Raw genomic sequence first — 12765 nt, forward strand, 5'->3', positions numbered from 1 at the left:
TACAGCCATGTGTTCTCTGTAGAACTTGTTAAAAGTTGTTTGTCTAAATTTAGTTTAGATGAGAAATGACTTATTGACCAAATGAAAAAAATGTAGGGAAAAAATGATTTTTGACCAGCTCTAATTCTGTGACTAGACTGAATGAAACACAATGCCAGATCAAAATCTGTTACCTGTGTGTGCATGCACAGATAAAATATATCTCTATGTATATAATATTGATTTCTCACTCTCTGTGAAATAGTGAAATCTAGGAACTCTTGAGCAGAAAATGGGGTAAAAACCAAAATAGGTGTCTTTTGTTTATAATGAGATTTTTTTGGTTTACATTGAGATGGAGCTGTTTATATATGATATATGTGAAAATAAGATACAAAAAATCTACATTAGAAGCACATTATCAATGACACAAGTCAGACAGTTAAGATTTAGGAAATGCCAGGCCTTAGGTTGTCTAAGCAACCTGAATTCTGCTCCCTGGTGTGTGTGCATAGCAGCTCTGATTCAGCAAAGTGTAAAACTTTGAGCATGCATGTAGTCCTGTTTACCCCGAAAGCTTACATGGGGCATACGTGGTAGGTATTCCTTTTGCTGCTCCTCTGTGTGGGGTGAAATTCACCCAGCATGCAAGTGTAACTCTTATTTACTGTAGAAGGAGTCACATTTATGCATGTACGTTATTTTTAAACCCCCAATTCAGGAAAGCATCCCTTTTGCTTATGTTTTAGTGATGTCCTGAATGTGGGTACAATTGGGGAAGTTGACAGTGCTTTTATAACTCGATGACTCTGAGACATATTTTTTCTAATTCTTTTTTTTTAACCCTTTCAGTTTGCAGACTCATTTAACTTTAACCCTCACAAATGGCTCCTAGTGAACTTTGACTGCTCTGCTATGTGGTAAGTAGTACAGGATACGTAAGGTTGTCAGAAATGGTGAACTTCATGATGAAGGACACACTCTCTCTAAATACTTATTCCCTTTGTCACATAGAAATATGGAGTTTTGTCTAGTGTTTGCCTGATGTGAATGATTCACAGTAGCTTGATAAACATTTAACTGAGATGGTGGAAGATCAGAGATGGGTCTGAGCTCTGCAGTTGGGAGCTAGACATGAAAATTAGGGGGATTCGGATCTATTCCATTTTGTGCCCATCTCTGTAAAAAAAAAAAACCTTAAATATGTTAAAGACATGAATTGCACACCTCACCAAGTTTCTTTCTCTATTTTAATATGGTCTCTCTGAGTCTTGATTGCACACTTTAAAAGCCTTTGTTTATAGAGTCTGGACTTTGGTAGATTCAGAGTAATGAGAATCAAAAAAGCATTTGTAAATGTTTTTCAATTATTTTCATTGGTCATGTATCATGAGCAAGACTGTTTTTTGTGTCCCAAAGAGGCACCGCAGAGAAACCTACAGGTGCATCATGGGCACAAAGCGAATTGACCTAAAGGAAACAATCATCATCACAAGGATACTAATAATAATAAAAAGAATAAAAAGAATTCCATAACAGACAATCCCATAGCTAAGACTTAATTTCCCAACAAAACCAAGTGTATTGCCAGTATCTCAGTCATACACCTTATGATTATACTGAATTCCAAAAGAGCTGCTCTGGAAATGGTAGATATTGTCCATGAAAAAATTCAAAAGAAACTTTAAAAAAATCATTTAAAAAAATGTTCAGTTTTCAAAAACTGAAAAAAATTGCCATTTGTTTTTTTGTTCAAAAACTGAAAAATTTGAAAAACTAAAATTTTCATTTCGGAAAAAGGCCATTTTTCATTTAAAAAAAAAACAAATGAAAAATTTTGGAACAATACTAATTATCAGTGCTCTCCCTCTTTCTTATCTTCAGCATTTCTAACGTTTGTAACAATATGCGACTTCTGTGCCAATATCTTCATCCCTCGTTAGAAATATATACAACACCATGTAATAGGAGTTTTTCAAATAGGTTTGGGTTGCTAGCTCTGAACTGTCCAGTTTAGTGTCCTACAGCAAATGTACTTCTCTTTTGTAGGTATCAGTATGTTCTTATGATTATGATTATTTATTACTTATATTACTGTAGCTCCCAAGTGCCCTCGTCATACACTAAGACCCCATTGTGCTAGGTGCTGTGCAAATGCAGAACAAAAACACAGTCTCCGTTTCTGGTGTTTTGATTTTGCCTCATCCTTAGTAGTAGTCACATCTCAGTAAAGAGTATTTTGTGGTTTAGAACCAAGCCCCTAGAGTGTAATTATCTCACAATGAGCTGTGTGTCTCTGTGTAGACATTAGGAGGGAGAAGGCTGGAATTTCTTTTCTTGCTTTCCCCTCAACTCCATTTCATGATTCAGAAAACCTAGTGTCAGAGAAGCTTCTGACGGAAGTGAGGAAATGAAACATTATACTCTTTACTGTGGCTTTCTCTCTCAGTTCTGTTCTCATAAATTAATGGGCCTCTTATGGCAACACAAAGTAGTAATAAGAAACTCAGTGGTGGCATTCATGAGCAGTTGGGGCAAACAGTTTTCATTTCTTTGCAAGAAAAGGTTGTGCAAGTCACAAAATAACTACTGAATAGTGCAATACCTAGACATTTTAGGGTCTGAGTTTGCTCTTGCTTGCACAGACATAATGTAAATCTGGTGTAAATCAGAGAAGACTCAGGCCCTTAGGAGGAGATTTTCAAACCTCACTCCCATTTGTGTCTTGGAAAATCTCCCTCTTAGTCCCTTCCCCTCAGAACTCTGTGAAGCCAAGTTAAAAGTACATAATGACAATTATAAAGTCATTTTTTTAATTGGATTGCTCCTACTTTGCCAAAGGCCAGACATTAAAAAATCAGTGTATACGTGTGTATACACAATTGCAAAAAAATAACCTGAAAAGAATTAGCTCAAAATTCTGGGCAACCTTAACTTTGTAAAATCCAGATTCTCTTCATTTTGAATACTTCACTTGGCAACATTAACATTTTGAATGTAGATATTTAAACTGAATTTTCTAGGGTTTGTGGTCATGATTGGTAATGACAGTTAAGTTCTATGATGTAGAACAACTTTCTAGACAGCACTGGGACAGTGAACTCACCCTTTGTGTGTTCGTTTCTGCATAATACACACCCTTTTCTGAAATCTTATGAAATGCGGTAGGGCCCCTCCTAGACTCCAGTGGCATACAGTCTCAGGCCTTAGAGGTAGTTTGGAATTCACTGCGGATGGATAAGCTATACCCGTTTACTTCTCATTTAGCCCACAGAGCAAGATCTCTATAAATCTTGTCCAAACATAGGTGCTTAAAGTTATGCATGTTAATCCTAGTTTAGGCACCTAAAAGTATCCTGACTTTCACAGAAGCTGAGAAACTGCAGTTGCTGTTGAAGTAAATGGGTACTCAGCAGCTCTGAAAATCAGGCCACTTTTATTCAGGTGCCTAAGATTTGGATTTACGTGCATAATTTCACGCACCCTGTTTTCCTCCAGTCTGGAGCTCAGGAGCCGCCTCCAGGGTAAGTGGGAAATGGGACTGTTTATTTCATGGGCTTCCACATGAGGGTGGGAACCACCTCTGTTGGACTCCAAGTGTTGTCAGGCTCAGTTCAACCCACTTCTTCCTATTCCCGTTGCAGCTATCGGGTCTCTTCCTCTCTCTTTGAATGCACTTTTATTAGTCTGATATTTTTTATTATTACAATTATCTTGTTGGTCTCAAGAGAGAACAAACCCACTCCAGGCAGGCCAATAACACTAGCAGCAGAATACCCTCACCTTGCTCCTCCTTAACACTACCAATCCCAATGAGATCTACATTTTTATTCTGCCATAAAAATATAACAACATTGGTTTCTGACTCACGGGAAAGCCTTGGGGGAAACAAACCTCCACACGTGAAAGCAACTCTCTCCAGACATATTGTCCTCTATGTGTGGGCAGCACTATGTTCCATTATTAATCCTGCTATGTTTTCCCCCACTAACTGGAAAGATTTCCTTATTGTCCTGCAGGATTACTACTTTGTGCTACTATTTACACAAATTCATTAGCTATGTGTTACCAGGATAACTACTTTGTGTTACTGTTTACACACATTCATTATCTGTGTTATTGGCATGAGTTACCCTTCAGAGCACTATCGTGGGGAGGGCGGGTTTGTTGGGGTTTTTTTCTACCTAATGCTCTACATCAATCACTTTCTCTGCCTCACCCTTCCAATCAATTCCCTTTCCTATAGATCCAGTCAATCAGTCAAAGGGGGAAAATCACTGCTGGAACAATCCAGCACACACAAATTATTCTTCAAAGGAATTGCAGAAGCTTTTTCTAAGTAAAGCTGTGAGACTTGTAAATTACCTCCTTAAACAATTTTTTCCATTAAATTTGTCCCCCAGGTTCAAATACAATGATGTTTACATCAATACACATCCACGGACAGGGCCAATTTTTTATTCTTGCCTGTCTAATTTGCCAAGGCATTTATACTGCAGTTATCATGGGCATCTGAGCACTTCAAAACCACAGCCTCAAATGCATATGCATCCCTATAATTTTGGTTGTGGGTCTGATCTAAAAGTGGAAAGGACACATTTTTGATTCCATCAGATAGAAGATCTCATAAAAACAGCTGTTCTTATAAGAGTTTGACTGCATAGAGAGAAAATCTCATGAGATCTTGGAAGATTTCTGCCACTTTGGCTGAAGCTTCACGAGAATACATTGCAAGATTTTGATGCCATTAGGTCCTCACTTCAGCAAAGCACTTAAGCATGTGCTTAAGTCCCATTGATTTATAAGGGAATTAAGCATGTACTTAAAGTTAAGTATATGAGCAAGTGCTTTGCTGATGTGAGGCCTGAACCGAATCCCTGAGCACAGCCTAAACAGAGTCCAGGTTCAAATATCACCTTTCTGAACAATTTCAATTCTACCCAATACAAAAGTGAAATATATTCATAAAGGCTGTGATTTACGAAGAAGCCTGAGGGATTGTTTACATGGCAATTTAGTGTGCAGCAAACCAAGGTGTGATCTACAGCTCACTAGCTTTTTGTAAAAATTGCCACACCATTGTAAATATTTAATCAGATTTTCTGTCTCTGATATTGATCAATACCTGATGTTGCAAAAGAACGGTTGGTCCTTCCATAATACAACTAACTAGAGGTTCATTGCTTCATACCTCCACAGTATAGTAGCAATTTCCTCCTGATCTCACTAGGCCTGTGCAAATAATTAAACAGGCACATAACTTTGTGCACATTTTAATCCCATTGACTTCAACTGCTGCTCATGCGCTTAAAATTATGCACCTGCTTAACCTTCCTTACATAAGGAATGAATGTTATCTATTGGAATGTGATGTTTAGTTTGTGTGTGTGTGTATGTATATATATATATGTATATATATAGAGACAGAGACAGACAGACCAAGAATACGATATTGGAAATTAGAGGTTTAGGTAGAAATTTACAAATAATTCCAATTAGAAACAAACATGCAGAATATTGTACAATAAATGGGTTTTGTTGGCCATTTTCTCTTCACTGTCCCATATTAATGTTCTTAGTTATTCTATCAAATATTTACAAGCCTAATATGGTGACAAAACAGTCTCTACCTTTGGGTATCTAGTCTATAATACCCATTATTTGTTGTATATGAATGACTCCCTCTACAAATAAAGAATATGCCATCAAAATATTTATTATTACTGACCAACATGATGTAGCTTCTTTCCTTTACACAAAAAAAATAAATATTTGCTTTTGAAACTCGGTCCAGCTACACTGCACGCTAGCTGGCAGCCAGTGGTAGATGCTTCTCAGTTTTACACTCAGTGGAGCTTACCTTTCAGAGATCATTACATCATATCAAGCCTTCAAAGCCATGTACCTCTTACATTGCAATTGCTTCAACATACAGCTGGGGATCCTGCATTCACCACTAATTTTACTGTTGTCTTAAGTGTGCACTTGTTCTGGTGTGAGTGCCTCTTCACTGTGGAAGGGCTTTGTGTGTGTTTGCTTCCTGTCTTTTTTTTAAATATGCAGTAAGAGTTCAATTCTGCAAACCTTAACTCCACGGCATCATGCTTACTACTGTGATTAGTGCCATTGTAGTAAATAAAAGTTGGGAGAATTGGACCCTAAATAAGGACTAAGCAGTACATTAGAAATATGTGCCTGAAACTGATTTTCCTTACCTAATCACCATTTAAGTGTCTTTTCTCTGAGGTGAGACAATGCTGTGAAGATCTAATCCATATTTGATCTTTTTGTGCAGGGTGAAGAAGAGATCAGACTTAACTAGTGCCTTTAAATTAGACCCTCTTTACCTGCAGCATTGCCATCAGGAATCTGGTAATTATTCATTTAAATAAGATATTTGTTTTATCCACACTTTTTTTTTTTAATTGCAAAACTCAGTGAAAGCTTAGGGATAAAACTTTTAAGATCATCCAAATTCCATTTTCAGAAGTGACTAGGATCAGATTTTCAAATGTATTTAGGTGCCTACAGATGCAGATAAATGCCTAGTGGGATTTTCAATAGTGCCTAAGCAGAGTTAAGCACTTAACTCCAATTTAAATGATTCAACGTTTTCAAATAAAAGATGTTCACAACTTTCTGTTGAGCAAAAAGAATTCATTATTTTGCCCAATTCAGGAAGAAAGCAAAATTTCAAAATATCTGAGTTTCCCACAGGACAAAAATTTTGATTTTTCACCTGCTGTAGTCATAAACCTACATAAATTCACAATCTGCTTAAAAATAAATTGTTTTAACTTATATTTGCACAGCTCATTCCATTCACATGGATGAGCGCTCTGAGCAGAGAGATCTTTCTCCTGTTTATTGTGGTTTTTCAGAAAGAATACTTTATAATCCTCTAAAAAAGTATATATTTGAAGTTTAAGTGTTCCAGGGCACTTTTTTTTCTTAACAATATAGTGAGAAAAGATAGTGATTGGTATGTAATGCAGGGCTCCACAGAGTGACGGGATAGTTAGCTGCATTCTCCAAGGATACAGAAGTAAATGAAGAAATTTTAATCTGATATGTAGGTGGTTGATGGAAAACAATTTTCTGAAGCTGCATCATGGTAATACCAGAATACTTGAAGCAAGACACACATCCCCTTTATGGGGTCTCATTTATTGAGTTTCTTACAGCATATCTATCAAATTGTTCATTTGCCCCTCAAGTCCAGCCCTTGGTCCCCTTGATTCTGGAGACACAGGGCCCTCCTTCAAGGGTCTGTCCTGATAACTCAGGCCAGCTGCAGTCCTCACTCAGCTTCTCCAAGTTGGCCCTTTCAGCTCTGTCCCTTTACCCCCAGGTAGGCCATTTGTGTCTCTGGAAGTTTCTCTTATATCTTCAAGTCTGGGCTGATTTAACCACATGATTGACCTCTCATGTGGCTACATTAATTTTTCCCACTTGGGAAGGAGAGCGGAATGAGTCACAGGTGGGGCTGGCCCCATTATGCCTTAAAGGGCCAGTCACCCATGACACAGGGTCAGTGCGGCCTAAAAATCTTGTGTAGACCTGAGGTCTTTGTAAAATGCCAGTGAAAACTTTGCAGCTCTTAGGCCATGTGTAGGGTGCCTTGATGGGTCAACGTTGCTCTTGGCATATGTCCAGTAATTGCAGAATGGCTCCTGTCCCGTCACCAGCTTCTCTCCCCCCCACACACTGTCACCCTCAATTAGCTAGAGCAGTGCAGTAGCAGTTACAATTCTGCAAGGTACTTTTCACTAATGGGACAAGTTACATATTAACTTTTACTGCCTTGGAATGGGAACTTACTCTGTAGCATGGCTGTTCTCCTGACTCCTTCCATTTCTGTTGAACATGATCCCTTCAGCCACAAAGATATGAGCCTGTGGGTAGCAGCCATGAAGGTGCTAGGAACAATTGAACTAACTGAGTGGTGCTACCATAGCCACTGCCTTTCCCCTCTGTGCATCCCTCCTTTCCCATGTAATTAGGCCTATTTTGTCTCCATATTGTGTAAGGAAAAGGGAGCAAATTCTTTACAGTGAAATTACTACATTAGAAGGAGTTTGCCCTTGTTAGGTACAGTTTAAAATAAGTAATTTAATTAAATTATTTTTTTCAGTTGCACATTTAACAATTACATCTATTAAACAGGGGCTTTCACCTTGCCATTGTAATGCTGTGTGATTTGTATCTTCATACTACTAGAGGAACAGTAAACATATGTAGCTTTGGTATATATTACCTGTTATATGAAAAAATGCACTGTTAGGAAGTTTTCTTGTTGAATCACCATTGGGCAGTGGCACCAAGACCTGGGGTTTTCCAACCCAAACCCAACAAACATCTCATTCCAATTTAGATAAGTTTAATTCTAGGAGACAGAGAATGAAGTAATCTTTTCTACCCCAGTAACTTGACCTGGGTACTCAATGTAGGGGGATTTTCTAATCCTTGGCTGATTTTAATACAATGCAAATGTGAAACAAAGAAAAAACAGGAAATTGCACAAGCTATGGAGATGAGGTTTGTCTTCTCTGGCTAAAATTTCCAAGAAATATGCTTTTTAGAACAATCTTTTTGTTTTTGGAGAAATATAAATGACTATGACTACACATAGGCTCTGAGGGTTACCTACCTTATGTGAAAATCTGCTCCTTTTAAAAAAAAAATTAAAGTGGATATTAGTTCTCATGAACATTGTGAAATTGACAGCACTGAAATCGGAGGTCTTCTGATCTCACAAGGTAGAGTGACGGCAGAAAAAAAGCAAGTCCTCCTTAACACTGCCATCAAAGTGTTTCCTAATTGACCTGGAAGTCTCACCTAAGGGCAGGTCAGTTCAGTCTTTATGCTTTTTCCTCTCCTTAGACTGCCACCTACTGTGGTTGTGTTTTTTTCTGATCTGGACATAGTAACTCAACAGAAGATTCCACATAGGTCATCAAATGACAACATCTCTTAGTCATTACCAACCTGATCCAGATTTGAATCAGCAGTTTAGGAGATTAATTGCTCTGTATCCCGTCCCTATCTGCCAGCCATTTCCCATAAATAAGAGCCACATTTTTCAAATTCATGAGCCGAAAGTGGAGCTGTTAAATGCATATTTAGGCACCTAAGTAGAAGCGGCATGATTTTCAAACCTGTTGAGCAGCCACAGGCTGCTGTTGCTATTGACTTCAATGGAATTTGTGGGAGATCAGCACTTCTGAAAATCAGACTACTTTTATTTAGGTGCCTAATTATGGATCTTGGTGCCTAACTGTGTGCGCCCCAATTTGAAAATTTCAACCATGGCTTACAAGGAAAACAGGGTGCCACTTTAAACCTCCTTTATCTATCACTCAGGAATTTAACTGATGGGCAAAAAATATGGATCTGTGTGCAATTACTCTTAATAACCATGTAGCAATTACATGTGCCCAAAAGAGGAAAATCTTTATTTTGTCAGTAATTATAATTGTGTGTGATTTGCTTCCTCACATCAGGAAAACTGTACTGGCCTGCCTGGCAACCGAAGGTATAGGTCAGATCCTAATGGCAGTGTTAGAAGGAAACCACTTTATACTCTATTGTGAATACCACATGTGCACCCACAATTCAATTCCTCCTGGTTAAATACAGATGTTAGAATAAGGCATATAATCACTAGAACAAGGACTAATCATTGATTGCTTTGTACTTCACAGCTTACGAAAGGGGTTCCTAGTAGATCATTAGATGCTGCCCCTTACAGCAACATATAATTAGCTTCCCATCACCAGTTGCCTTACTCTTCGCTACCCGCCTTTCGACAGCTAAATTAAAATAGCCACTGAGATGTAAAAGAAAAGAATGCTATCAAATTGCCTTGTGACTCATCTGAGGCCCAACTGGTCTTCCACTAGGTCACTAGAAGGAGTTCTGAAGGGGCATAAACAGAAATGAGTGCCCCATTGTCCTAGGTGCCATCCAAACATCTAGTAAAGAGACAGTCATTGCCCTAAAGAGTTTACAATCATCACAAGAAGCAATGAGTTAATGAAGCAAATGAATATGGGAAGTGGGGAGGATCAGGTAGTAATAAACAGGCGTATGTTTTTGCATAGTCTAGCAACTTACACAATGTAAATTGCCATTGCACTGGAACAGGCCCATGATCTACCAAGCAACCAGGATGTCAATGAAAATGTTTCCTTTTTTCCATAAATATAAATGTTAGGAAGCATAGATATGGCATGTGACTACTCAAAAAAGTGCATGCAATAGAATAGCATACTGTACTTTTACATTGGGGATCTCACTTCAGGCAAGCACTTAGGTACATGCTTAAGTGTCACTGAAGTCAATGGAACTGACATGCATGCTTGAAGCTCAGCACTTGCTTAAGTGTATTCCTAAATAGGGATACACTTAAACACATGCTTTAATATGTTCCTGAAGCAGAGGCTGGGACTGAGAGGCAGAGGATACGGATTCTGTTCCTGTCTCTGTCCCTGATTCATTGCATGACTATGAGCAAATCATTTTACAACTTTATGCCTCAGTTTCCCCTAAGGTAAAGATCAATTTAATTAATAGATTCCTAAAAATATAAGGACAACTTGACACTAGTTGCTTGAACAAAATAGGGCTATTAATACTGTGCCTACCTCACGGGGGTATTTTGTGTGTATGTGGCTTTGTCAATCTTTGTAAAGAGCTTTGGATACCTTGAATGAAAAGCAGAAATGAAGAGCAAAGCATTATTGTCCAAGTATAATTAATGAGCAGTTATCATTTAGCAGTCTCAACTACTTGTCCTACAGACTCAAGTACTAGTTGTAAGTGTGTGACTGAGCAGAGTGCGGTGATCAACAGCACAAAATCCTTCTTGAAGATATTTCCAATTCCCTAAAATGAAGACTATGGCAGTTTTATGACGGAGATCCTGTGATGACCTGTTACTACTCTTTCTCCAGATTCTACTTTGAGGCAGTGAACTCCTGTTTCAAGTCAAATTACTGACAGGTGTATTATTCAGTACTTCCCAGGCAAGTGTCCCCTTATAACAGGAAGATAAATAGCATATTTGGCATGTCATCCTTAACATGATTCCAAATATAATAGAAAGGAGAGCCTCATTTCTCCTCATGAAATATGCTTGACTCATTCCACCAATTGCGGAGTACTCCGTGCCCTCAACTGCCATGATACTCAACACCACTGAGAAACTCACAGGATCATGGCCAAAGTATATTGTGGCAATGAAATAGCAGATTGTGGTTTTTTGCTGTTACAGTAAATAGATTTAAATGTTTTTTTCTTGCACTTACAGGGCTTGTTACAGATTATAGGGTAAGTACAGTGCCCTCAATAATAATAATAATATTGATTTATATATGGTAATTCTTCTAAAAATATGTTTTTGTTTTAATTGTCCCTATAATAACTCAGAGTTAGCTTCTTTTTTCTTTTCTGTGAAAGAGGCTCAGCTTGCTATTTCCTTGATAATTCCTCAAACCCGGAAAATCTAAAACTCCAGTCCCTGTTTATTTGTAAACCTTTTGTTTAAGGGTAAAAGTCCCCTCCCCTAGGATGTGATGGTACAGATGTATACAAATTAACAGTAAGGGGGAAGGAATGCAAGCCAAAACAAGGAAATAACTAGTTAAAGAATATTTAGGTAAGTTAGATGTATTCAAGTTCTGATGAAATTCATCCTCGGGTACCTAATGAACTAGCTGAAGCAATCTTGGAACCATTAGCAATTATCTTTTAGAACTCCTGAAGGACAGGTGTGGTTGCAGAAGACTGGAGAAGGATAAACATGGTACCTATTTTAAAAACAAAGAGGATGCAGGGAATTATAGGCCAGTCAACCTGGAAAGATACTGGAACAAATTATGAAACAATCAATTTGTAAGCAGCTAGAGGACAATAGGATTATAAAGAATAGCCATCATGGATTTGTCAAAAACAAATCATCCCAAACCAACTTAATTTCCATCTTTGACAGAGTTACTGGTCGAGAGGATGGGGGGAAGCAGTAGATGTGATATATCTTGATTTTAGTAAGGTTTGTGACATAGTCCATATGACATTCTCATAAGCAAAACTGGGAAATGTGGTCTAGATGCAATTACTATAAAGTGGGTACACAACAGGTTGAAAGACCATACTCAAAGTATCAATGGTTGCTTTCAAACTATGAGGGTGTATTTAGTGGCATCCCACGGAGGTCAGCTGTGTCTCAGTCCAGTACTATTCAATATTGTAGTTAGTAACTTGGATAATGGAGTGGAGGGAATGCTTATAAAATCTGCAGATGACATGAAGAAGGGGAGCGGGAGGGTTGCAAACACTTTCGAGGACAGGATTAGAACTCAAAACAACCTTGACAAATTGGAGAATTGGTCTGAATTCATCAAGATCAAGCTGTATCCAGTTCTGGGCACCACACTTTAGGAAAGATGTGGACAAAATGGAGTCTAGAGGAGAGCAACAAAAATTATAAAAGGTTTAGAAAACCTATCTATGAGAAAAGGTTAAAAAGACTAGATATGAGAAAAGAAGACTATGGGCGGATCCGATAACTGTCTTCATATATGTTAAGGGCTGTTACAAAGAGCATGGTGATGAATTGTTCTCCATGTCCACTGAAGGTAGGACAAGAAGTAATGCACTTAATCTGCAGCAAGGGAGCTTTAGCTTAGATATGGGGGGGGGAGAGGTGAAAGAGGGAACTTTCTAACTATAAGGGTAGTTAAGTTCTGGAATAGATTTCCAAGGGAGGTTGTGGAATCCCCATTA

General features: G+C 38.2%; 1 protein-coding gene across 1 annotated transcript in view; it reads left to right on the forward strand.

The window, feature by feature from the left end:
* DDC (dopa decarboxylase) overlaps positions 1 to 12765 on the forward strand; it is a 75876-nt gene that overhangs the window by 41354 nt on the left and 21757 nt on the right. The window contains exons 10-12 of the mRNA XM_067550322.1: positions 832 to 899; positions 6275 to 6351; positions 11291 to 11310. Coding sequence (XP_067406423.1) covers positions 832 to 899; positions 6275 to 6351; positions 11291 to 11310 — 165 coding nt within the window. The remainder of the gene's footprint in view (positions 1 to 831; positions 900 to 6274; positions 6352 to 11290; positions 11311 to 12765) is intronic.

This window comes from Emydura macquarii, unplaced genomic scaffold, assembly GCF_026122565.2.
Source record: "Emydura macquarii macquarii isolate MOO-44397 ecotype Brisbane River unplaced genomic scaffold, CSIRO-AGI_Emac_v2 contig_1263, whole genome shotgun sequence".
In the NCBI taxonomy this organism is placed as follows: Eukaryota; Metazoa; Chordata; order Testudines; family Chelidae; genus Emydura; species Emydura macquarii.